This window comes from Sus scrofa, chromosome 10 (genome assembly GCF_000003025.6).
Source record: "Sus scrofa isolate TJ Tabasco breed Duroc chromosome 10, Sscrofa11.1, whole genome shotgun sequence".
Classification (NCBI taxonomy): Eukaryota; Metazoa; Chordata; class Mammalia; order Artiodactyla; family Suidae; genus Sus; species Sus scrofa.
In genome coordinates, this window is record NC_010452.4 from 27,373,580 (window position 1) to 27,401,347 (window position 27,768).

The 27,768-nt window shown below is 43.6% G+C and overlaps 1 protein-coding gene across 12 annotated transcripts in view; it reads right to left on the bottom strand.

Moving 5' to 3' along the window:
• Window positions 1–27,768, bottom strand: part of C10H9orf3 (chromosome 10 C9orf3 homolog) — a 394,233-nt gene that overhangs the window by 295,465 nt on the left and 71,000 nt on the right. For all 12 annotated transcript variants that reach the window (XR_002336297.1, XR_002336299.1, XR_002336292.1 and 9 more), the window contains exons 4-5: window positions 13,662–13,815; window positions 5,066–5,311 (exon numbers count right to left, since the gene is read on the bottom strand). Coding sequence is in view for 4 of the 12 variants with exons in the window: in XM_021064603.1 (XP_020920262.1) it covers window positions 5,066–5,311; window positions 13,662–13,815 (400 nt within the window). In the remaining 8 variants the exon portion in view is untranslated. The remainder of the gene's footprint in view (window positions 1–5,065; window positions 5,312–13,661; window positions 13,816–27,768) is intronic.

The following is a 27,768-nucleotide window of genomic DNA, read 5'->3' on the forward strand; positions in this document are numbered from 1 at the left end:
CAAGTCAGGTTCCAATCAGCGAGTCATGAGATGCCACTGCTGGTCCCCCAGAAATCAGAGAAAAGATCTGACCTCTCTGGCAACTCTCTCCCTATACACGGGACTGGCTGGACCCATCAATCTCTGCTCAACCTCTAACCTTTCTTAGTTAGTGGCTCTGGCTCAGTTTCCTCATGTGGGGGTGTGGGTGGCTCAGGGGACCCAGACCTCAAGGGACATGGCATTTCCTGGTGCCCAAAATGAGCCTAAGGAAAGCCATTCGAATAGCTCATTGCCCTTCAGCCACACGGTCTGCTACTCTAGTGCATTACAATGCTTCGCAATTTGGGGCCTTTGGACTTAAGCTACCCTCAGGCCAGATGCTTTTCCACTAGATTATCACAAGGCTGGTTCCTTCCTGTTCTTCCCTCTCACTGCAAATGTCAGTGTTTTTTCTTTCTTTTCTTTTCGCCCTCCTTTTTCGCCACTCGTGGCACATGGAGTTCCCGGGCCAGGGATCAGATCCAAGCTGCAGTTGTGAACTACAACACAGTTGCGGTAATGCCAGATCCTTTAACCCATTATGCCTAGCCACAGGGATCGAACCCGAGCCGGAGCCCTAGTGCTGCAGAGACACCTCCAATCCCATTGCGCCATGATGGGGACTCCTGCAAATGTCACTCTTTGCCTCCTCACCCCAAGGATGCTCCGGGTCCCCGGGTACTCTGTCACTTACTTGGCTATATTTTCTTCATAGCGCACATCTGAATTATTTGTTTTTATGTATACTTTTTCTCCCCTGACCAGAATGGAAGTTTCATGATGACAGAGACCTTATCAGTCTTGTCGACCATTGTAGGCTCAGCATCCTCAATCCTATCTGGCACACAGTATGTGCTTAATAGAATTTTAAGAATGAATAAGTGAATCAATAAACAAACTAAGAACACACGAACAAGACAATCTGGTACAGAACCAGTGGGGAAAAGGTCAAAGCAGAACGTGTCACCTATCATCAAGCACATTGCTGCCTTTTTATGTTTGTTTTTGTTTTACTGTTTTTTTAGGGCTGCAGCATATGGAAGTACCCAGGCTAGGGGCTGAACTGGAGCTACAGCTGCCAGCCTACACCACACTCATGGTAACTGGGGATCCGAGCCTCGTCTGCGACCTACACCACAGCTCATGGCAATGCTGGATCCTTAACCCACTGAGCAAGGCCAGGGATCGAACCTGCGTCCTCATGGATCCTAGTCGGGTTCGCTCATCACTGAGCCACGAAGGGAACTCCTTTGTTTTTTTTTTTTAATTTTCCAAGAGGCATCAAGAGTGAACTACATGAGAGTGGTACAGTAAGGAAGCACAGCCAGAGAAGACACGGCTTTTTTACTCAGGGCTCTAAACATCAAACCATTCTGAATGATCTGCAGGAGATTCTTCAAATTCAAAAAGAGGAGGGGGTAAAAAAAGAGAACGTATTTGGACGTCAGCAAGGCAGTTCTGCCAACCTAATTATGCCCCGTGACATGTAATTGTGAACTGCTGAAAGACAAATGGTGAAGCAAAGCATTTATTATAAACACACACAGAGGTAAGACTGAGGTGTTAATTCTGAGGCAACTGTCATAAATCTGGTTCCAGGATATTATTCCATTAACATTATTATTATTATAACAAAGAGTGTAAGCATGACAACGAGCTCCTTTCATGTATTTCTCAATACCTAGGAAATTAGGCTTACTCGTTAGTCCCCCCAGCTGAGACATTTGAGAAGATGGGAGGACACTGTTAAAAAGACAGAATGCTAATTATACCACCATGAAGAGGGTTGTTCCAGACATTGGAGATTCATTTAAAATGCATTCTTATCTTCATACAGACACCATATTACTCAATCCAAGAAATGTGCACTTCCACTGCTCCTTATATGGCAGACTCAGCCTTTATGGAAGGCAAAAGTAAAATGAAATAAAAACGGAAAGCCCATCCTTACTAAATGAGAAAAGGATGCGAATGGAACTGTCAACAGTGTCTTAAAGGACATATAGTCATTTTTCTACAAATCAGAATAGAATGAAATTACCTCTCTCCTGGAAAGGTGATTCCGTAAAGGAGGGAGAGCTGCACCAGCAGGGAGGTTCCCAGGCTGGAGGTCTAATCGGAGCTACATCACAGCCTACACCACAGCCACAGCAACGCCAGATCCGAGCCGTGTCTGCGACCTACACCACAGCTTATGACAACGCCGGATCCTTAACCCACTGAGCGAGGCCAGGGATCGAACCCGAATCCTCATGGATACTAGTCGGGTTGGTTAACTGCTGAGCCACGACGGGAACTCCAATAGCTCTTTTTATATTACAAGCTAACAAAAATTATGAAGCACAGTATTGAGAATGTTCTGGTTACTGCTATGTTTGGAAAGCACTCCAAATTCTAAAACAGTGCTTGTGTGTTATTTACTTCCCTATAAGCTGATTTGTCATTATCAGGCATTCAAATTGCACTAATGTGTTTTTATATTGGAATCAGGCTCAAAGACAGACTCAGAGAAGAGAGTTTTAAGATTATTCATATGAACTCTGATATGTAATATTTAAAATACTGCAAAACCATTATACATATCATCCCCCCAATTTTTCAAATGCCTTAAAATGGTCATTAATAATCTACCCATCTTAGTTCATGAGGGACTGCTTAATATCATCTATGAAAAAGCATACTCAATTACTATAAAATGGCATCCATTATGATTAAGACCTTGTCACCAAAGAAGTGCAGAGGTATGGAATTTATGATCTTGCACTTATGTTTACAAAGGGTGGACTCAGGAAAGAACCATTTAATTTGCCAAGAAATCCTCTGATCTCCGATGGGTTACAACTCGTGGGACAATGGCAAATTTCAATGTAGAGGTCTTTTGGAGTGGCTTCTTCTAGACTTGGGATTTCTCCACTCCTGTTTAGGGTACAGAATGGACCTACAAGACTGTCATTTTTGTTCCAGTTTGCTTTACAGAGCCCCAAGCCGAGACTTGACCATAAATAAGGCAACAGGGCCCCAGGAGCCGGCTGAGTCATAAACTCCACTCAGTTGCATGTGGCTCAAGGTGTTGGGATCCCGAGAGAATCAAGCCGAGCAAGTGGAATCAATTTAGGTCAGAGTTAGGAAAAAACAGAGTGCCTCCCCACCCCCAACTGGCAGGGGAAGATGCCACAATCCCCCCTCCACTGTTCAAATACAGGGAACGGTCACTACGCCCAGGAAAACATCTAGACCAGGGCAGACTATTTCCACAGTCTAAAAAGAAGGAAAAAAAAAAAAAAAGATATTTGACAATCAACCACAGATTTTTAAATGTACGGTTCTCCTGTTTTTAAGCATAGAAGCAGTCTTGTTGCTGCTAAATTATTATCACCAGTACATTTTTTTGACATTTGTGCCCAGAACCATTTGGCCATAGAGTACTTAGGCTTACTTAAAAACAAAACAAAAAAAAAAAACAGAGTTAAGCATGTTTAAATCAATTTAAATATCTCAAAAAGCAGCAAACACACATTCTACCTGCTTGGGCATGCAAACTTAAAAAGAGAAGCTTTATAGATCAGCCCACAGGTCAACAAATTCGGGTTTTGGCAGACTGATGTCAGGAAGGAGCTCTAGCAAATAAATGTAGCTCTGTATGAAAAATACTCTGCTTCTGGTTCCCTCAGGTCAGAACTTGGAACTGTTAGCAAAAATGCCCTGAAAAACTGCAACTCTCATAAAGTGCTAAAAACTCCAAAATAAATATAGCCCCGCCACACGGTGTACAAATGAGAAACATTTAATGAACAACCCTTCCTTTGCTAATAATTCTGCTCAAATTAAGTCCAGCAGACTCTTCAAAGGGACCAAAGAAGCCCCCTTGTTAAGACAAATTCTACATAGAGAGAGCCAAGAAATTACATGATGCACGTAACCAAATACATATAATTATCCTAGTTTTTACATTCCTATTATCTTCATGAATATAGGATAAAAATCCATGTAAATGACCTTCTCAGGCTTCCTCAAGCATTAAGACTAGCCAGCCAGCTTTTTAAAAGTGTACATATGTAGTAAAGATCAAAAGCAAATGTTCTGGTCAGTTCTTTTCTACTCATGGTTTTACTAAGAATGTGTGCAGTTTCAGGGAAAACACCACAAATGACAGCTGTTCAAAAGCATGGAAATTAATTGGCGGCAGGAATTGCCTTGACTAATAGGGAAAAACTTAAAGTCACATGTTTTGATGAGCTTATTTTTCCCATCCTTAGTCAAGGATATTCACTGTTCATGATTAAAATTTCCAAACAGAAATATAACCAAGAAAATCCTGAGTATATAACCAAATCAAATGCTGTGTGAAATGGACAATAGCATTAATGAATGAATCTGAGGCATAAATAATATACAGGGAAAGGTTCAACTGGTGGGTCTTGATTTTCTATGGGAACTAACAGGGGATGACAATAAGAGCAATGCATTTATCATATGACAAAATTGTAGCAAGACAAGTGACGGCCCCACGCTCCCCCAGTAAGTTATCTGCTTTGAGTGATTTTTCTAGAAGTGGTGATAGGTGTACACGGACCCATCCACATTTCTCTCTGACAAAGGGGCTCTCACACTGTTGCCCTCGTGACCAGTGGTGAGAACGGATGAGACAGCTGGTCAGGATTACATGAGCAGCCTCTGCCCTAGAACCACGTTGCATTCCTCTGTCGGGAGCTGTGACCTTGGGCTCATTAGCATGATGCTTTCACCGCCTAACCCGACGAGCCACCCATCAGCCACGGGCCAACATCCATCACTCTGGGGGCACAACATGCTCTCAATCCCAGCTGCAATGTGAGCTTTTGATTTTCGAGGCAGCTGAATTGAGCCCAGGATGCCCTAAGGCTCATGCATGGGGGAGTGGGCACACACTGAGACTCCAAGCATGAGCTGATGGTGGCCCTTCCAACCTAATCGGATGGCAGCTCTGCCAGAGCTCAGGGAAAGAAAGAAATGGCCAAAGAATTTCCAAAGCATGTCCTCCAGGTGCCACAACAGAAGAACGTACCTGGCCATCCCCAGGCTTGGGAAGCTGGCAGGGACGATGAGTACATCCAGTCTGGAGAACGGGTGTGTTCCCAGGACAGAGTGTGCTGCTGAGAGGCAAGGAGGGATCAGCGGCAGAAGGGCCTCTTGGCAGGCACCCTGGAGGCACCCTGGAGCAAAAAGCCGATGCGGGATGACCTCCTGGGTGGTGGCAGAAGCATTCTGGAAGCGGCAGGGGTATTCCACATGTCCACAAACACCAACATTCCTGGGGAGAACACAAAATAAAGAGATGTGCTTTATGGTGAAACAGGTTCATTCTTCTGGCCGTGGAGGTGAGGAACTCTCAAGACATAGATGCCTTCGAGGAGTTCCTGTCATGGCTCAGTGGTTATAAAACCCAACTGGTATTGTATCCATGAGGACACAGGTTTGATCCCCGGCCTTGCTTGACAGGCTAAGCATCAGGCCTTGCCGTGAGCTGTGGTGTAGGTCACAGATGCTGGGAACCCAAGCTGCTGTGGCTGTGGTGTAGGCCAGCAGCTATGGCTTCAAAGTGACCCCTGGCCTGGGAACCTCCATATGCCATGAGTGTGGACCTAAAAAGACAAAAAAAAAAAAAAAAAAAAAAAGAAGTAGACAACTTCGAGACAGCGGTTATGATGGGCTTGGAAGGAAAGAAGTTCACTTGAGTTCTTGGAGTGTCAATCTCCGTAGAGCAGTAAAAAAGTTACAGGTCAAAACTTATCCATCTGCTGAATTGACTAAGGATCTTCAACCTGTGCTAGTGAAAGTAGTAAAAACTTATTTATTTATTTTTTTTAAGGGCCGCAGGTATGGCATATGGAAGTTCCCAGGCTAGAGGTCGAATTGGAGCTGCAGCTGCTGGCCCATGCCACAGCCACACAGGATCCGAGCCTTGTCTGTGACCTTCACCACAGCTCACAGCAATGCTGGATCTTTAACCTACTAAGCGAGGTCAGGGATTGAACCTGCATCCTCATGGATACTAGTCGGGTTCATTTCTGCTGAGCCACAGCAGGAACTCCAGCAAAGTCTTATTTTAGAATAAACAGGTGGAAAATCTCCAAGACTCAAAAGCACCAAACAACCCCCCACCCAAATAAAACGCAACTCCTGCCTTCGGAAATGTGCTTTTCAAATGTCACCATGGGAAAAATCCTCTCCAACTCAGGGTCCGTTTGTAACTCAGAAAGGAAGGGACAGGGCAATCGAGTTAAAGATCCCCTTCTGAAATGTCCTCAAATAAAAGATGTGGACTCAGTAATGAAGAACCAAAAGATGATGCAGGTGCTAGCTTTTTTTTTTTTTTTTTTTTTCTTTTTGCCATTTCTTGGGCTGCTCCCGCAGCATATGGAGATTCCCAGGCTAGGGGTTGAATCAGAGCTGTAGCCACCAGCCTACAGCAGAGCCACAGCAACACGGGATCCGAGCCGCGTCTGTAACCCACACCACAGCTCATGGCAACGCTGGATCGTTAACCCACTGAGCAAGGCCAGGGATAGAACCCGAAACCTCATGGTTCCTAGTTGGGTTCGTTAACCACTGAGCCATGACAGGAAGTCCTCTAGCTTTCCTAAAGAACATAAAACCTTTCACTGCAAAGTAAACTAGGTGTTCTTAACATAGGCCATCCGAAGTTGTGCTGTTAAGGAATACAGAGGTGTGCTGACACAATATTTCCCCCAATCCGCTTTCAATACAAATTTAACTGAATCAACCTTTTAAGGAAACAGATCAGAGCCCAACCCACACCATCTGACCACTGCCAGTTATTCTGTCAAAGGTGGAGCTCAAAAAGAATTCCTAGAACTTGACTCAGAAGCCTCAAGAGAACTTTGCTACCCAAAGAAACCAACATCAAAGCAAACTCTATTTTTCCACCTGTTAACACATCCTTGATTGAAAGAGAATGGAAAGCCTCTCTAATTTTAATTTACAAATTAGAATTCTAACTGTAGATATGTTTTAGATTCATAGTGAATACTGAAAAACCTTAAAATGCTAGCATGTCCCAATATGGGCAGAGGGCAACAGTATAATTTCTCTCCACATTTTTGAAGTGCCTTTTGCCCATCCCAGGCCGCCCCAAGGAGAGCCACACAGCTATGAAGATAAGCCTCACCCTCCACCAGCCTGGGACACAGACCACAGCTCCCAGTACCAAGGACATTTCGCCACAGTTCAGGGTAAGAGAAATGGGTGGAGACCCATACAAACGTCTCCCAGGATAAAGCGACAGGAAGCATATTATTGACACTGAACGCTAGCCAAGGTCCCAAGAGTGATAACCTTGCTTTGCGGAGAAAGTGAGTAAAGGTGCCGATAGGTAGACATCAAACTGAATAGGCTGTGACTGTTCACTGAATGACAATACTGTGCTGGTGCATCAGTTCAACCAAAGGCTGGGGCAGCCGAAGAGATACCCCGCCCCCCAAAGTCACTTAGTTCAAAAGAAAAGGGAGTTAAATCCTCTCTGGACGCACATGGCACTAGCCAGGGGGATGGAGGTTATTCCAGATGTGTGAATTGGTACCGTGTTTCATAATCAAAGCCTGGGAGAAAAATGTCGGACTTGAAGGCAATCGAGCTATAAACAAGCTAACCATTAAGACCATTAAGGTTCTCCATAAAAATGGAAATGGCATCGGGGAAGCCACAGGTGGTTCCTACTGGGGGACCAGGAAATCTAGGCTGTTGGACGGGCTAACTGTGACCTGAGGCAGGCAGCTCAGTATCTGGGGCCCGCTTTCTCCACATCTCTAACATGGCCTCACAAAGAGTGCTGCTGAGGGAGGAGAGGAATTGATTGCGATTGGAAGGGGGTGTGAGGGAACTTACTGGGGTGATGGATGGTTTGGGGTGTGGGGTGTACAACTGTCAAAACCTCATCAAACCAAACACTTAAGATTTGTGCATTTTTTGTTAGGTTAATTATGCTTAGCTTAAAAACAAACAAAAAACCCAAAATGGTTTCTAAGCTTCCTTCTGGCGCTATGATTTCTGGCAACCTACCACACGAGCCCCACTTCAGACAACAGCCCTGAGGCAATGCAGTAATTCTGTAGTCATGAATAGTCTTCCACAGAACCAGTAACTCAACAATGCTGTATCTTCCTTTCACACTAACCTGCAGTTATTAACCTCTGCATTATATGTCTGCTCCAATGCACTCTTTTTTTTTTGTCTTTTGTCTTTCTGGGGCTGCACCCACGGCACATGGAGGTTCCCAGGCTAGGGGTCCAATCGGAGCTGCAGCTGCTATCCTACACCACAGCCACAGCAACACCGTATCCAAGTGACGCCTTCCACCTACACCCAAGCTCAAGGCAATGCGGGATCCTTAACCCACTGAACGAGGCCAGGGATTGAACCTGCACCCTCGTGGTTCCTAGTCGGATTCGTTTACGCTGCGCCACGACGGGAACTCCCCCAATGCACCCTTAATATCATCAACCAGTCAAGCACTTGCAGATACCTATTCCTTGTGCCCAGACTTGTAATCCGAGTAAGTATTTTACTAATAAAGATGAATAAACTTGGTTGTTAATTAATAAATAATCTGTAGTACTAATGATGCTAAGAATAATAAACACTAATAACTCCTACCTCAACTATTGAACGTTCACTATGTGCCAAGCACTGTTCTGAACTCTTTATGTGCATTATCCCAATGAACCCACACAACATTCCTAAGCAGTAAGAACTATTCTTTTTATCAGAGTGTGAGTCATCAAAAGCTCCTCCCTGCTGAACTTCCTTCTCCACGTACTTCATTCTGCTTCTTGAGAAAACTGGATTTTTCTTGAAGCTGAGTCCAACTGCTCTGTGGTTCTGTGGCTTCCTGCTCTTGGAGTTACTGCCCATGCACATTGCCAAGAGTGGGAAGAACGGGTGAAATGTGTGTTAGGCTGGTAAATGATGGGAACTCAATCATTGCTTCCCTCTTATACAATTGCCAGGTTGAAATTATTTTATAAGAGGCCTTTCCAAGGAATAAGAGTGGCCATGTGTTCCTCAGAAGCTCAAGATGGAAAACTGTGAAGAGAATCTCTCCTTTAGCCACCCTCTTGTTTCAAGAAGGCACGATACTGGAGTTCCCTTATGGTGGCAGTGGGTTAAGTGGGTTAAGCTTAAAAAAAAAAAAAAAAAGAAGAAGGCAGAAGCACCATGCTAGAACCACCTGACAAACATTTCCCCATCAGAGGTTCAAAAGGTCTCACTAGAAAAGTCTCCCTTGGAATTGCCTACCTTTTACTCACAACCCCTTCCTTGGCTCAACCTGGCAATTCAGTAAATACGTCCCATATTCTTGTTTTATTCAAGGCAACTTACAGGATGCTGCAGTGTATACACATATGAATAAAACTCCAACCCTATCTTTGAGGAACTTAGTTTTCTTGGGAGAAAAAGAATTAAAATTCTGATACAGTTTACACAATTTATTAACAGATGTTAGCAAGCAGATGAGATGCTTGCTTACGGTAAAAATCACAAGTGTTCAAAAAAACCACCACCAGCCCCCATGAATTGCTGACGATGATGTCAACATACACAATGATGCAGTAGCGTCTGGAAGCCGGATGCCCTCTCTGAGGGCATTCAGTATATCACAAAGCAAATGAGATGGGTGCAATCAGAGACAGAAAGCTGGAATATGGGGGGAGCAAGGGCTGGAGAAACAAAGCCAAGCCAGGTGGACATGAAAAGGCTTCTCTCACTGTGAAGGGTGTCCTAGAAACAGGTATTTCCCCCTGTGATTTACATTTATCATTCCTTCTTTTCCAGACTTTCAATGAGACAGAAAAAGGGCTCAGTCCTCCAAGGTCCATCAACTTTACAGCTTGAAAGAAGACCTTTCCCCTAAGTCTTTCCTTCTTTAGGATGGACAACCACAACGCCTTTTCTTCTTCATGGTGCCTGCTTTCCATGCTTTTTTTCTTTCTTTTTAGAGCCGCACCCACAGCATGTGGAAGTTCCCAGGCCAGGGGTCCAATCAGAGCTGCAGCTGCCGGCCTACACCACAGCCATAGCAACACCAGACCTGAGCCATGTCTGAGACCTACACCACAGTTCACAGTAATGCTGGATCCTTAACCCACGGAGCGAGGTCAGGGATGGAACCCATGTCCTCAAGGATACTGTGAGGTTCATTACCACTGAGCCACGATGGGAACTCCTGCTTTCCATGCTTTTAATCACTTTTGCTGAGTCCTCCGGACTTTACCCATGTTTCCGTGTTGGGCTTAAGGCTGAGTGTCTGTGTGGCCCCCACGTGAAGACAATTTACCAAAGGCTCCAAGAGGTTAAACAAAATACAGAGATTCCCCGTGGCTGAAGAAGGTCATACTGCAGCCAGAGAAAATTGATAAACTCTCAGGAGTCTACCTGCGTGCCTTTTAACTAACATGTTTGCTCACCCAGCATGGGTTAGAGTGTGTGTGGAACTGGGGCTGAAGAGGGACTGTTCTTCCCATAACTGAGCCCACGTGAATGATGATCACAAGTTCTGTGACCAATACTTTGGCCAAATTTCTGGAACCCAGATGACCACTTCAGGCAGATGCAAGCCGGTGGCATACAAGGCCCCTGTAAAAGTGACATTTACATGAATTGAACGGGTGGTCTTAGGAAGGTTTGAAGGAGAAAAGGGGGGAGGAGTGGGGGAGAGTGTTGGAGGAGGCAAGGAGACCAGATGTGAACATAACCAGAAACACCACTGCAGGTGGCACTTCAGAGCACCTTTGCTGGCAAACTGAGCATGGAGCCAAAGATTTAATGGATAAAAACACAAAGCCACCCTTTGATGACTAAAGACAGCGCCCATGAAGCACGCAGCCAGGGAAGGATTAAACAAATGTAAGCTATTATTTTATCAGCAGTACATTTGTGATGGACAAGCCCAGTGATAAATGGGGGGAAAACTTAGTCATAGCATGTCGGACTCGGGCGGGAGTGTGGGAGGGACTCCCTTCTGCAGGCCTCGCGTTTCCATACAAGGACGTGACTCCCTAGAGTGGCACGCCTGACCTTTCTCCACAGCTGACTGGACTGGCTGGCCACTCTGGGCTGTCTCCTTTTTAATCTGCTTGCCCACAGAGGAGCTACGTTTGGGCTGTTAGGTGGTCTGCGTGCATCTGCATTGTGGAGGCTGGCGGAGGGCCAGCTGGGTGGGTGTCTGGGTGGGTAGCTCTGTCTAATTTGGAAGTATTAGAAAGCCCATTGAAACTGAGCACCTGAGCCCTCGCTCAGTCTGGCTTTTACCAACCATACAACCTTTATTTTGCTCGCCTTCTGTGTGTTTCTCAATTGGTTCTAAACTCGGGAGGACAAAAGAGGAGTGGGATTTACCCCCTTTTCTGAAACCCCATCAAGCATTTCAGATAGCCTCTCTTTCCAGGATCCCTGATTGATCTGGCCATACATGGTCCTTTCACAACGACAGAGGCAAGAAGAGCGAAAGGCCGATGGTGTCACTTCCGGGCAGCTGAGTGAGCACACAAGACGTGGCTGCTGCCCACTCACCCACCTTGTATCTCTGGGAATATGGCTGGAAGGATAAAATAACACATTTCTATCCCTGCCTTCCCCTAGGCTTCCTAAGGCATACCACCCCTACCAGTCAAGGAGCTCCAAGGTGTAGATAAAAAAAACCCGTGGTACTCCTGCAAAGAACTGGAGAACCCCAGCAAGAGTCTTTGTTCTACAGAGCAGGGAATGATGGCCTACCCAAAGAGACATACCCCATCAGTAGGGATGGCACCTTCAGCCTCAAAGGCAACGCTCTCCACTTCTGTCTTCTGTTCCAGTATGACACGTTCCAATTGATAACAGTGGCTCAGTCGTGATTATGCCTCTCCAGGTGGGGAGGGAGATCAGACTCCAGGTGAGGTGTGGACGTTACAGACAGGTTTTAAAAGTCACCTCCCCAACCCTCCCCCCCACAGGCAAGATTCTGAATTTCCTCTCTTGGGGGGCAAGCTCAGATGCGAATCCAGGTGTTGTAACTCAGGTGGGATGGGAACATGAATAAGTTGCTGTCTGAAGCCACAGTATCTTTGTATGAAAAATGGAGACAATGAAACCTACCTATCTTATAGGCTTATCCTCTGGACTAACTGAGGTGACACTTAGATCAGACTTTCCCTGAATGCAAACATCCAGTGGCCTCAGTATCAATTCAGGCTGGGCTAGGCTAGGCTAGGCTACAGTAACAAGTAACCCCAGTGTTTCAGTAGCTTAACACAAAAAAAGTTCATTTCTCAGTCATACCAAGTCCACAGAGATGCAAGTGACTCTCCAGGGCCCCTGTCCTCCCCACTCGGAAATCTGGGCTGCCTGCACCTGCCAAGTGAGACCTACCCTGTGAATTCCATAGCAAAGGAGAGAATGCCATAGGGTCTCACATGCAATTAACTGGCCCCATGTGAGCGTAACACATCACTTTGGGCCACAATTCTCTTCTTCCCTCAAGAGTGCATAAGTGAAATCCAGTGTGTGAGCTAGGATCCTCTACACAGCTCAGGGCAGAAAGTCCAAGATGGGGGGGTATCCGAGCAGAAAGGAGAAATTACTCCCCTGCCTCTGAAAAGCAAATGCAGGCAATATGACATCCCCGTGTTAAGAGAGGCCTCAGTGGCTTTATCTCCTAAATATACAAACCACTGCTGTCACTGCGGTAAGAATGAAAGCAACAGAGAAAAATAAAACCAACACAAAAGGAATCTGCACTGAGAGAGTATCATAGCTAGTTTGCAAGGATGAACTGAGCATATGTAGCATTAGTCTCCACCAAAAGGTACAGACTTAGTGACTTTCCATAAATAGGAAAAAGGATTAAACTGAGATGGGTGTCCAAGTCCTAAGGGTAAAGCATGAAGCAGCAGTGCACAAGGAGCACACTTGTGTGCCTCTTAGGTGCATTCTCCTCCCTTCTGGCTCTGAAAATGGGAAATAGCTGCGCATCTGGGGAAGCGGCGAGTGAATATCCAAAGGCCTATACTATACTTTTTTAAAACTGATATTCTCTGATCCACCCTGAAGACGAAGAAATTGCTACCGAAGTTAACAGAGCCCCGACCCAGCAAGATTTTCATAGCCCAATGGCCTTCAGCCAGCTTCCTTGTGTCCTGGGCTCCTATGGGGGCTGAGTCCCTGCACTGAGGCGGGGCTGCCCCTGCAAATGCACTGCTAACAGCAGCCAAAGAGCCAAAACAGCAGAGTGGCCTATAAAGCAATCCATCAGACAAACAAATTCTTTCTATGAAGTTGGGTTTGTGAACTGAAAACCAAAGTTAAAAGGTGTAGAAGGAGAGAAAGCATTAAACCTGAAGATTCTGTGGAATTAACAAAACACATACAAATATTTCGCCTGACTTCACGGAGCATTTCATACACCTATTTCTTTTTCTTTCTGCATAAACAGTATGCCCACATTTCTGCCTCTCAACTCTCCCTCCCAGTAGGGCTTTTTCCTGCTTTGATTAATCATATTTTGTTTGGTTTCTCAGCAGGGATGACTCACGTTCCCAGTGGTTGGAATAAATGCATCATACTGCTCCCAGAAGTGTTTGTTTTTCAAGCTCCCAAATACAAACCTGAAGGCAGCCTCGGAAGGTGAGAAGGATGTCTCTGCAGCCAGATCATCTGATGAGCAGATCTCTGGCTTCATTTCTGTCCAGGATCCCACTGCAATTGTGAAGGTGGAGGCTGGCATTGGCATGGTTACATAGTAATGCCAGCTTGAGCAGCCTATAAACAGGAAGAGAAAAACCTAATGAGGCCAATGTATGGTTCTGGACCTTACTCCTTATTTTTTCCCTCATGGCACCTCAAGAGCTCGTGTGCTAAGTTGGTATGAGCTAATTCTTCGAGGTGGGTCGTGTCAACTGAAGAGGCCTTATTGTAGGTCTCAGGGGAAGCCAGAGGGATGATGGGTTCAGGACAGCCGAGGAGGTTTGGATCTCTTCCAGTTAGGGTCAGTTTGAAGCCCTTCTCATGAGGCTGTAAATAAAGGGTGGTGCTTGAGGTGCTCACTAATAGCTGCAAACACATGAGGACAGAGGTCGTGTGCTGCTGTGGAGTCAAGAACACGTCTTACCCACACTGCCCAGCACAGCACTTGACATGGAAAGGGAGATGCTCTGTTGAGTGAGTGAATGATGTTCACTCAGCCAGGAAGACTGCCTCCGTGCTGCCGATACTTTGTCCAAATTCACTGCAAGTCCATCTGAAAAGGGCATAGCAAAACACGAAGCACTACAGAAGGGAAGCACCTGGGTTTTAGTCCCAACCCAGAAACTACCGATCTGTGTCTTATCCCTCATCCTTCTGATCTGCTCATGTATTGGAGAGGTCTCCACTCCTCCTAAAGCAGATGAAAAATGGGCCTAGAGAGGTTCAGCGGAGCCAACGACTCCCAGCTAGTTTGGAACAGGGCTGGAATTTGTAGTCAGGGCTCCTACCACAGCCAAAGGTATCCCCTCCACTTAGTCCAGACTGTGGAGAAGGTTTTAAGCAAAGGAACAAATGACTGATAAGGCAACAGTATGCTTCCTTTCTTCTAGGATGAGAAAACGATTTTTAATGTTACTGAAATCTGAATGTGTTGTTGCACCTGATTTAAGAGAGTATTTTTTTTTTCTGAGCATGTGCAGTAGATTGATGGTATGTCTTCAGAGAAGTTGGTATCACCTTACGTCATGGAACACAGTTCTCCACTGTTCATGATCTCATGGGTGGAGCTTCCACTAGAATAACAGCCGGAGCCTCTCTTTCGGTCCCTTACTAACTCCTTTGGAGGAGCTGTTCTTCTCTTTATTAAGTTTTTGAGGGTTAAACACCCATGGAGTGTGCTTGACGTTGTCCAATTTGGCCAGTGAGTGGATAAGATGTCAAATTCATGGTAGAAATATTAGCATGCCTATATTGGCCAGCAGACCTTACATGGTATTTTTCAAAGTGCTTTGCCAGTAAAAATCAGTCAGTAATGGGTTAGCTTTTGACTCTGGATTTCTGACTCTCAACTAATTCTGAACTCAGGGTGGTTAGAGGGGTCATTATTTCTTACCCCCTGAAACTCTACCAATTCAGATCCAAAGAAGTAGATCATAGAACTTCTCTGATGAAAAGCAAAATTTTCAACCTAAGAGAAAATATGATATGATATCAAGTGTGGAAGTTGTCAGAGGAGATACTTGAAGGAGGAGTAGAGAAGGGCCTGCTGCTGGAACACATCGCAGAGGCAGCCACTCTCTCAAAATTGCTTATAAGCTTGGTCCTGTTTCTGGAGTCAGAATGGCCCACTCTTGAGCTCCCTTTCTCTATGGCTAACCAAGAATCTGAAGGCACGCTCCTCTTTGAAGAGACAATGAAACCCCATGATGTTGGAAACCATCTGGGGATGCGTGTAGCCTCTGCTGGGCTTGAAGGAAAACCACAGCTTTAAACAGAATTGCTGCTGGGAACCCTGGCCAGCAAGAAGAAGGGAGAAAAGTCCCAATAATCTTGATAAAAGCCTGGCATGGATCTGACCTGACATGCTGCCCTGCTCCCACCTCCCTCATACTTCCACTTTCCCATAACTGCCTCCTTCTCTGCAACCTGCTGTCTCCCCATGGCAGCTCCATGAGGAACTTCATCTGGACTGGACAACACAATGACAGCTGGCACAGGTGAGGGGAGGTGGAGAGAGAAGAAGAGGAAAGAAGGTGTGGGTGAGGGGCAAAAGCTTTTGAACAGCCTAGGTTTATTTTCTGTTTGTTTTTCAATTTTTTAAAATAATTTTTTAATTCAAAGAATTTGTATTATATTTATAGTGGTACAACCATCATCACAACCTAATTATACAACATGTCCACCCCAAACCCCCACCTTCTCTGGTAACTATAAGTTTTTCAAAGTCTTAAGTCTGTTTCCATTCTGCAAATAAGTTCATTTGTATCCTTTTTTTGAGATCCCACATATAAGGGATAGCATATGATGTTTGTCTCTCACAAAGTCTAACTTCACTTAGCGTGATAATTTCTAGGTCCATCCATGTTGCTGCAAATGGGCATTATTTCATTCCTTTTTATGGCTGAATAATATCCCACTGTATATATGTACCACATCTTCTTTATCCACTCCTCTGTTGAATAGCCTAGGCTTAAAAGAGAAATTTCAAATAACAGGATACTCTTGATCAAAGAGCTGTGGTCTGGTAATTCTTTCTCTGAAACATTATGGAGTGTTTACCATGGGCCCCTGAACTTTCCTTTTAAAAACTTCAGGGTTCAGTAAATAAACAGCAAGAAAGAGATTTTGGGTCAAAATGGAAGATTAAACACCTATCTGATAAGAAGTTAATATCCAAAATATTTAAGGAACTCTTTCAACTCAATGACAAGAAAATATACAATCCTATTTTAAAAGTGGGTAAAGGACCTCAATTGCTTTCTCTCAAAAGCCAGTTAAAGGACAGCAAAAGGATTTTTTTTAAGGCATAACCAAAAAGAACAAGGAGAATAAAATAGGAGACAATTACTTCAAAATATTGGAAGCTAGAATGCAGATGGAGGAGTGGCAAAGACACAGCAGCCCTGAATCCTAAGTTAGCAGTGGGAAAGACAAGACCCATCTCATTTCATCCCCCAGATATCCCAAAAGGCCTGGAGTAGAAGTACTAAACTTAAGCAGGACTGGCTGAATGACTAAGAAGGGTTCAGATCCCTGGATGGCCTTCCCTCCTCCCCATACCTGAGCCATATGGCCGTCGCTTCCCTCCTGCACCCTGCCTCCCCACCACACACAGGCAAATAGCTAGAGGCTTATTTTCTAGAGAATAAAAGATAGGGCCTCTGTGGGGAGAATGGCATAGTTGAAGGCAAACGAATGGGCCTAGATGGATATCAGATGCTGAGATCACTAAAATGTCCCTAATGCAAAACTGAAGGACTAAAACAAATAGAAACAAGCATCTTGGAGGACAGGGACCATTCAAAGAGAAGAAAATTTAAAAAACACCAAATAGGTATATACTATTTGTAGGGTTCAGGAGTTCCCATTGTGGCTCAGCGAGTTAAGAACCTGTGTAGTATCTCTGAGGATGCAGGTTCGATCCCTGGTCTCTCTCAGTGGGTTAAGGATCTGGCATTGCCATGAGCTATGGTGTCGGTCACAGAAGCAGCTCGGATCTCATGTTGCTGTAGCTGTGGTGTAGGCTGGCAGCTGCAGCTCTACTCCAACCCCTAGCCTGGGAACTTCTCTATGCTGCAGGTGTGACCCTAAAAAGACATGACAAAAAAAAAAAAAAAAAAGAGTTCAGAGAATTTATTCCAGTGCTGAAACAAGAACAGTGTAAGATTAAAAAGGAGAACCCCAAAATAAGGAGAATTAAAAATATGATAGATGGAAAGAGAAACTCAATAAAAGGAGTGAGGCAGAATACAAAGCTGAGGAAATTCTCCTCATAATGAAAAAAAAAAAGATAAAAAGATGAGGAAAAAATAGAAGAAACCCCAATATCCAAATGATAGAAGCCCCAAAAAACAACAGGAAAGGGAAGGTAGAAAATCAAAATCGTCAAAGAATTTGAGAAAACTTCCTCAAGTGTAAGGAACCATGAGTTTCCAGATTGAAAGGGCACACAACACCCAGGACACAGGATAAAAATCACCCCACATCATGATACATCAGTATGAAATTTAGAACCCTGAGGATAAAGACAAGATCCTACAAGCTTCTAAAAAGATTGAGAAAACAAAAATCACATACAATAAGGACAATTTCAGACATGCAAAGTTTAAAAAAAAAAATTCACCTCCCACACATCTATTCTATGAAAGCTACTAGAGTGTGTAAAGTATGCTTTAAAAGGAGGTAGCAAACCAAGTAAGAGAGGGACAGACGATCCAATGCAAGAGAGACACAAAGGGAACCTGCAGAATGATGAAGGGTAAACCCAGGAGCCAGATGTGCCTGCAACAGAGAGGGTAGCCCTTGCCGTGCAGGGCAGATTATAGGGTCCCAAGAGAGACTGCTTCAGGAAGAAGATAAAACTTGATGTATCTGAGCATCTGGAAAAATTTGAACAGCTTTCAAAGAGTCTGGGGCTGATAAATACATAGAAAACCTAGCTAATGCGAAGAACAAACAAACAATATAGCTACTATTAACTCCATGAAAAACTAACACGTTATACAGAAATAATCATGTAATGGAAGTTTCACTAACATAGATATAATAATATAAATGACAAATATTGATCTGATCAAAGTTATGACATTAATTATATTGGGAAATGAGGTTTAGGGAAGGGAGCATATGTGTGGGGAGTGGGAGGGGAAGAGAGCTAAAGCCTTATCTGCCATAGCGGGAAGACCAACTCTGAGCAATCAAGCATCTTACAGAATAACATGAACGTAGACAGCAAATAATCAGATAGAAGGGATGAAAGTGGTTACTTCTGAAGTAGAAGAAATATGGTGGAGAACTGAGGACAGCTCTTTTGGGGAGAGAATGTAATAAACCCAATTGAACTATGTGACTTTATTTATTTATTTATTTTTTTGGGTGTGCCTGTGGCATGTGCAAGTTTCTGGGCCAGGGACTGAACTTGTGCGGTGATGATGTCAGATCCTTACCCCGCTGCACCATGGGAGAACTCCTATATGACTCTTTAAACGTGTACATTTTTAATATAAAAAACTAAGAAATAAAATTAATCAGTCAACCAAAAGGAAATCTTGACAGGAAAAAAACAACATTTTTCGTTCTGAGATACCATTAAAATGATAAAATATGGAGTTCCCGTCGTGGCACAGTGGTTAACGAATCCGACTAGGAACCATGAGGTTGGGTGTTCGATCCCCGGCCTTGCTCAGTGGGTTAAGGATCCGGCGTTGCTGTGAGCTGTGGTGTAGGTTGCAGACGCGGCTCGGATCCCACGTTGCTGTGGCTTTGGCGTAGGCCGGTGGCTATGGCTCCGATTCAACCCCTAGCCTGGGAACCTCCATATGCCACAGGAGCGGCCCAAAGAAATAGCAAAAAGACAAAAAAAAAAAAAAAAAAAAAAAAGATAAAATATAACTCAGAAGGAAGAAGCAATTTAGAAATAAGGCATAGGCACTACACTATTAAGAAATCCTTTAAGAAGTAAACACTGGTAATGGTTTTTTTGATATGACATCCAAATCAAAAATAAACAGGTGGGACTACATCAAGCTAAAAAGCTTTTCCACAGCAAAAGAAACCATCAACAAAATTAAAAAGCAATCTAATGGGTGAGAGAAAATATTTGCAAACCACTTATCTGATGAGGCACTAATATCTAAAATATACAAGGAACCCACACAACTCAATAGCAAGGAAACATATAATCCTTTTTAAAAAATGGGTAAAGGACCTAAACAGACATTTTTCCAAAGATGATATTCAAAAGGTCACCAAGTACATGAAAAGGTGTTCAGCATCACTAATCATCAGGGAAATGCAAATCAAAACACCTCACCTATCAGAATGACTATTATCAAAAAGGCAAGAACTAAGTACTGGTGAGTATGTGGAAAAAAGGGAAAAATCTTATGCACTGTTGATGGGAATGTAAATTGCTGTGGCAACTATGGAAAACACTATGGGGGTTCCCCCAATTTTTTTTTTAATAGAACTACATATGATCCAGCAACGCCACACCTTAAGACACACCTGAAGAAAATGAAGTCACCATCTCGCACTCCATGTTCATTGCAGAATTACTCATAATAGTGAAGACATGGGAAAAAAACGTAAGCCCCCAATGACAGATGAATGGATAGAGAAAATGTGATACACACACACACACACACACACACACACAGGAATATTATTCAGCCATAAAAAAGAAAGTAATCTTGCCATTTGTAACAATATGGATGTACCTTTATTTATTTATTATTATTATTTTTTTATGGTGCCCCCTGCAGCACATGGAAGTTCCCAGGCCAGGGACTGAATCTGAGCTGCAGCTGTAATTGCCCGAGCTACTGCAGTGGGATTCTTAATCCACTGCACCACAGCGGGAACTCCAACATGGATGTACCCGATGGCATTATGCTATGTGAAATAAGTCAGACAGAGAAAGGCAAATTGTGTATTATCTCACCTGAGTGTGGAATTAAAAGAAAAAAACAAAACACAGAAATAAGAGTGTAGATTTATGCCTGTCAGGGGTGGTGGGTAGAGGGCAGTTGCGGGGATGGTGAAGGGGTTCAGAGGGTACAAACCCAGTGGTGTTGGTGGTAGAGTGGTGAGCACAGCTGCCTTCTAAAGGGTACAGTTATAAGATGAATAAGTTCTGAGGATGTAATTAGAGTTAACTGTATTGTACATTTGAAAGGTGATAAGACAGTACATCTTAAAAGTCTTCGCCACAAAAAAAAAAAAAGTAACTCTATGCATTGATGGATGTGTTAACTAACCTTATGGAGGTCAGCATGTCACAATATATACATATACCAAATCATCACATTGAACACCTTAAAATTCCATAATGTTATACATAATGTTACAAGATACAATGTCAATTATATTTCAGTAACGCGTGGGTTGGTGGGGGTGGAGAGAATGAAGCACTAGGCTTTCTCTCTATGTTCCTCGTTGAACTTTTGAACTGAATTTTTTGCTGCCCCTCTGGTTCTTGTACCATCCATCTAGCACATGGACAGGATGAGACTTGTGGAAGCAGTAAGAATTGAAACTGCTCTCAAGAGAAAACAGTGCTAATGGAATAGGCATATGTCAGATGCCTACACGAGGTCATGAAGAATCCACAGAGTACCCAGTCATGCCCCCAGTACCTTTATCAGGATGTCTGTACCCCAATACCTGTATCAGGACATTCGGAGGACACTGGAAGCCACAAGAGGATGTGGTTGGGGACTGGAATGAGATTAGCAACTAATCCCATTCCCCAAAACCCCAAACTAGAATCCTTAAAATGACCTAGGGCTTGGGAGTGAGTTAGCAAAAGTGATAACAGAATCTGAGTGAAGTCCAGCAAAAGTATTTTAGAACTGTCATGCTCCCTCTGCAGTCTTCTAGGGAAGTTAAATAATAGAAAGAAAAGGATTTGGGGTGGAAATGAGTTGAAAATATCCCCCAAACCCATATTTAAATGTGCAAGATGATTTTCCCCCTAGACACCCTCAAGACTTTTTATTTTTTAAGAGTCCTCTACTTAATAGAGCTCATTTGGAAGAAACTGTTTCATACTTCAAGCTTTTTTTTTTTTTTTCCTTTTTAGGGCCGTACCTGCAGTTTATGGAAGTTCTCGGGCTAGGGGTTGAATTGGAGCTGCAGCTGCCAGCCTACACCACAGCCACAGCAATGCCACCGGGCAGGCTCTGAGACCTACACTACAGCTCACGGCAAGCTGGATCCTTAACCCACTGAGCAAGGCTGGGGATCTAACCCACGTCCTCATGAATACTAGTCGGGTTCATTACTGCTGAGGAGCGAATGGGAACTCCATACTTCAAGCTTTTAAAGTAAAAAAAGAAAAAAAAAAAGTTTTCTAGGCTTCCAAGTGAGAGTCAAATGGGGTAGACCACTAGGCTGGATCACATAAGAACTGGCCAGGAACCCAATTCCCAAAGATCCTAGTTGGACTCTTTTCAGAAGCGTCCCAAAGGTGAGCTTCTTGCCTGACATTGGGTAAAACTGGAGCCAGAGCTGTGACAGTGACAGCTTCCAGTGGTCTGGGGGAGGTGCGCACCAGCTTATTACTATGAGAGCAGGTCTAGTACCCTCACTTGGTAGAAAAGTCTCTTTGGGGACGTCTGTTCATGGATTATTCCACTGAGCTCAATCTTGCATGAAGACTGTCTACTGCCACAGCGAGGTAGCTGCTCAGGGAATACCTGACCTCAACTTCAAACCAGACTGAAAAAAAAAATGCAAATAATAAGGTGAGAAATACTGCCCCAGAAAGCAGAGCATGCATTCCAGGGATGAAGAGAAATAATTTCTGGATTATCCATTGTTCGGATAAGCCTACCTTGCAAGGAGAATTGACGAGGGTTTATGTCTTTGGAGTATGTCCATTCCAGAGTTCCAGCTCTGGAATCTGATTGCTGGGGTTCGATTCTGTGACCCACACTTAACAGTTTGGGCACATTGCTTCATCTCTCCAAGCATCAGTTTCCTCATCGGTAAAAAGGGAAGGACCACAGTCTCCCCCATTGGATTATGTGAGGACTAAGTTAGATAACATATAGAAATAACATATAGAAATCACCATGCATACTAACTGGCACATAGTAAGTGCTGAAGAAATGTTAACTGCTGTCATCTTTACAGCTGCCTCCCCTGGTTGCTTAGGCTGACTTTCTGAAGGCAGAGGCCAAGACTGTCGAAGGTATGGCTGCCACATGTGCACTGAAGCCCGTGGCCTTATGAGGCCAAATATGGGGTTTAAGGTTGAATGGCACTAAAACTCTGTGCACAAAGCGATCCATTTAAAGGAGAATGACAGCCCAAAGGGGGCATCCTGTATGACTTCATATAGAAATGGGCCATTTGGAGACTATTTAAATGGTGTTTACTTTAAATGAGCCATCCTCGATAAAACAGACAGTGAATGCCTTCGTTTTCCTTTTTGATTCAATCCACTTGCCCCTAGACTCCCTCACTACACCAGCTGCAAAACAAAGAGAACAAGCTGTACTTGAATTAACCCAAGAGTTTTTCCTCTGCAGAGGCCAGAAGCCCATCACACCACTGGATGATTTCACGGCCAGGCCGGGATTCATTAGCAGCACACACAGGGAGGGGGGTGGGAGGAAGGGGCCCAGAGGAAGTGGCGCTCCCTAACTGTGCAGGCTTGAGCAGCCACCCAGCTCGCCTCCCTCCTGGGCCTCCTCAAAAGGTTCTCAAAAAGCCTCTCCACCACCTTCTCAAACTGGAAATTATTTAGGGGAGAAAATTCTTTGACTTCAATTGTTTCACTAATAAGATAGATGCATCAGATGTTGGTCTTGTCATTGTGCTAGCAGCTGCTACAAGATCCAAATAGACATTTTCATCTCCCAAACAGGACTGAAATTTTCCTTAAAGATGACTGTGTTTTTTGTAGGTATGATAAGGATTTGAAATGGGTAATTTTTCAAATTAGAAGTTTTGAAAATACTTATAATGAGAGAGTGTTAAAACAATTACCTTAATTCTTCATATACTATTCTAAAAAATTGTCCTATGAATGGTGTTGAAGATTCTCTTTTAAGGTAGGAAAAGTGGAAAGGAAAAAAGGAAGAATGTGATGGAGTATTTGTTCATGGGAGGAGAGAGACCTTTTTATTCTAAACCTGTGAAAAACTTGGCTAGTTATTTGTTTAGAAAATCATTTTTACAAAAAGAAAAAAAATAAGTGCAAAAAATCAAGATGCTGTAGTTCTTTCTACCTATCAATCATGCCTACTACTAGTAAGTTCAATACAAAACTTATGGAATATCATTGTCCTATTCTTAGAGAAGTCGGATAAACTCACTCCAAACACACCAAAGGCACAGCCATACCATTCACAAACACCCTGCTTCCACAGGGGCAAAAGCAGATTTATCTTTGCCGAGTTAAGCATCTTCCGGAATTTCTCATTTTTAAAGGGTTAGAGTTTCACTGAAAATTAAAGCAGGCATTTAAATTCTTCTTTCAAAAGCATCCACTTCATCTTTTAAACTTTTCTACTGTAGCTTAGACAAACAAGATGCAGCTTTTGGAAACATCAAATTGATACATGCTTTCATTTATGTATCATATTTCTTCACTCAGTTCTTCTGAGGCACCTGCTTCTTTCCTACCTCAAGCTTTTTTCTTTCTCTAGTAGCTATTCTCTCTCTTTTTTTCTTTTTTTTTTTTTTTTTTTTTTGTCTTTTGCCTTTTTCAGGGCCACACCCATGGCAATATGGAGGTTTCCAGGCTAGGGGTCCAATCGGAACTTTAGCTGCCGGCCTATGCCAGAGCCACAGCAACGCCAGATCTAAGCCGTGTCTGCAATCTACACCACAGCTCATGGCAACGCTGGATCCTTAACCCACTGAGCAAGGTCAGGGATCAAACCTACAACCCCATGGTTCCTAGTTGGATTCGTTTCTACTGTGCCACGATGGGAACTCCTCTAGTAGCTATTCTTAATTTCAGAACTTCTTGCCCAAACTATGTCAAGCTATTTCATTATTTTGGAACACCTCTGTATTACAAATTTTAAATGCTTGATGATATGTATAGGAACACGCATATATATGAATATGAATTTATAAGTGTATATACTATATATTTAATGTAATAAATATAATAGATATATAATTATAAATATAATAGATATGTAACAATAATAAATATAATAGATACATAACAATAATAAATACAGTAGACATATACAACATAGGTGAAGCTCCCAGTTTTGTTGCTCTTCCTCTCTTGGCTTCTTTCTCTAGTTTTTGGGTCTCTCTGCAAACCCCGACTTTTTTTCCTCTCACTACGTTTTAGATGCTGTATCTACGCGTTCTGGTTTTATGAGCTAGTGCCACCCTCCAGAATACTCATGGTGTGACTGTCTTTCCTTAGCTCTTTTCCGCTGTTGCTCAAGGGCGGGAACTGGCATCAGAACAAAGGAGACAGTAAGACGCCCTGGGCTGGTATGCACCAACACTGCCTGACCAGGGCCATGTGCCAGATCATGCCATGGCTTCTCAGGCTCTGATGCCACTGGGCAAGGCTTCAGGTTTCCTTCCCGGTAACATGGAACCGCCTACGGCACGGACTGGAGAGAATGACCTTCAAGATCACACTAGTGAACCAGGTAGAAGAGCGCCACCTACTGAACCCAGAACACAAGCACCTCCACAGGTTTTGAGGTTTTTGTCCCTGGTGGCTAATACATAAAGGAATACCTTTCACCAGATTGGCTACCCCAAGTCTCACCTGCATTCTGACCGCAATTAAATCCTAGGATAAACTAGTTCTCCTTAAACTTAAAATACGAAATGGATCGGCACACTGGACAACAAATCATTCTGTGCCAGACGGTCATAAGCATGCTTTAGGACTTCACTTCCTTGAGAAAAATCATGAATGTCAAGCTTAAGACAAAAAACCCATAGCAACAAGAATTGGTATACACATGCCTGCCAGAATCATCCTAATCCAAAAGAGATCGTGATGACTTCCCCGTATGCCAAATATGGTAAGTGCAACGCTAGAATGACAAGCAAGAACTAGTCAAAAGCAAGTTGCGAACAAAAGAATGAACTGACAAAGATTTAGAAAGTGCAGGGCATTATGTGAGACCTTACGAAGGATGTAGCAGAGCAGAGTACTGTCCTCCATCACCAGGGGTTTTCTAATCTAAAGAGAAAAGATGTACTCACTTCTGTACTCCTACCCCTGGAAACACATGTGTGTGTGTGTGTGTGTGTGTGTGTGTGTGTGTGTGTGTGTATTAGCCTGGAATAAAGTTTCCTCGGTTGGAGAAATAAGGAGCTCTCCCTACTTCGCATTCTCTCTTTGTGTAAACAATCATGACCAGTCCTACACGTCTTTTAATTTACCAGGTCCTTACACGTCATTCCTGGTTGCTTGCTGTGGGAGCAGGCTAAATAGTACTGCTTATTTGGAGCCATCAAGAGAGAAGAAAAGTTGGCTTTCAGTGGCACACCAGAGGGTCCAGACCCTGAAATCTTGGCTTTTCTCTAGACTTTCCATACAAAATCAAGACAGAATGTCAGGGAGCTGGTCTATTGGACAGGCTGGAGAGCAGCATTTTGCCCGGGATGAAGTAATGTCTACAGTCTCTTACTTTTGCATAGAAAAACAAAATCAGATCCTAAGCGAGGGCACATACAGCTTTTAACACCTTTCATTTGTTCATATGCTTCTTCTCCAACATTTGGAAGGAGCTTAAATTAGCCAGTCTTATTCATTCACTTGAAGCTTCCTAGGAAAAATATAAGCGGAATGTTCTAATTTTCTAGGAATTAGACTCTAAATTAGACCCTGAAAAAATAAAACAAAATTCAACAACAACAAATTACCAAATGGTGGAACAGGAATGTACTACATCGATTTTTTTTTTCCTTTTAAAAGATACTGAGTTTGGAGAAAAGGCATAAACTCTAATCAGAAGCAAAACTAAAGGAAAGACCCTGAAATCACTTTTGTTACTATCAGTGGTGATCTTAAATGCTTCTTCCATGAATATATTACTTCTGTCTGATTACAGAGAACACATTCATTCAACAAGTAAGTACTGAACACCTATTCTATACGAAACACTGTACTGGGCATTGGGTCTCTGGGCGTAATAGTTTAGCTATATTTTGGCAGGGAATACAGGCTGACAACAAGAGTCAGGCTAACATTTCTGTCTGCCCAAATGACATGATGGTGAGAAAGTTCAATAATAAAGGATAAAGGAGCCAAATAAGTCAATCTAAATCGGTTTTTTTTTTTTTTTTTTTTTTTTTTGCATTTTAGGGGCGTCCATGTGGCGTATGGAAGTTCCCAGGCTAGGAGTCGAATTGGAGCTGCAGCTGCCGGCCTACACCACAGCAACATGGGATCCAAGCCACATCTGTGACCTACACCACAGTAACACGGGATCCAAGCCACATCTGTGACCTACACCACAGCTCATGGAAACCCTGGATCCTTAACCTACTCAGCAAGACCAGGGATGGAACCCCCCCATCCTTATGGTTCCTAGTTGGATTCATTTCTGCTGAGCCACGACGGGAAGTCCGCCCAATCTAAATCTTGACTTAGCCTTGTTGAGAAAAAGGATAGAGGCTTCTCAGCTACTCAGATTTTATGATGGTCATCACACTACAGTCTAAACCATTAGCCTTCGTTTTTAAAAACAGCCAGGAGGAATGATTTCCCTCATGTAGCAAGAACTCAGAGGTCTGTCTTCTGACTTCCATCCCCCGCCCGAGGGTTGCTGTCATTTCTGTCGCTGTTATCTGCCTCATGACATTAGGCTGCTCCCAGGTGCTCTGCTTCTTTCGGGAAATCAGCTGGTGCCTGGCAAATGTACTAATCAGGCTGACGTATCGCTGGGACGGAAACTGTGACTTGTGGGTGGGTTGGGTTTTGCCTCTCATGTTTGCAAGGACAGCTCATGGTTTTAAAGGGCCCTGTGCGCAAGGGAGGGGAGGTCCTAGGAGACCAATCGACCAATCGAGAAAACATGACTCGGAGAGGAAGTAGTAGCAACTTGTATTCACATACCCGTTTTCTCTAAGGAGGGCAAACACATTTGGAGACATTATTCCATCCTCCAAATAGCCATTTTGGGGTCTGGCAAAAAGCACTGTTAGTGCTCTTGCCTGGTGGGCCTCCGATAAGCCCCAGCTGTGGGCTGCAGGAGGAATGCAGTATTAGGCATAAAGTTCTTTCTCCCTGTCTAGCTCAATCCTCCCTCTGTCTGAACTGGTAAAGTCTGCTCTGTGGGATCATATAAGGTGTAAGTTGTATGTAAGCAAATCCTAATTCGCATCTACTTTATTATAACTATACCCTGAATTGGTAATTCTGGAAAAAAAAAAATCCACAGATATACTCTGGGAAGTATGACTATTTTCCATGAAAATGCTAAAGTCAATTCTTGTTTTAATTTTTGATGATAATCTTCAAGTAGCTAGACAGACAAATATTGAAAGGCTCTGAAGTTCCCGGGCTAGGGGTTGAATCGGAGC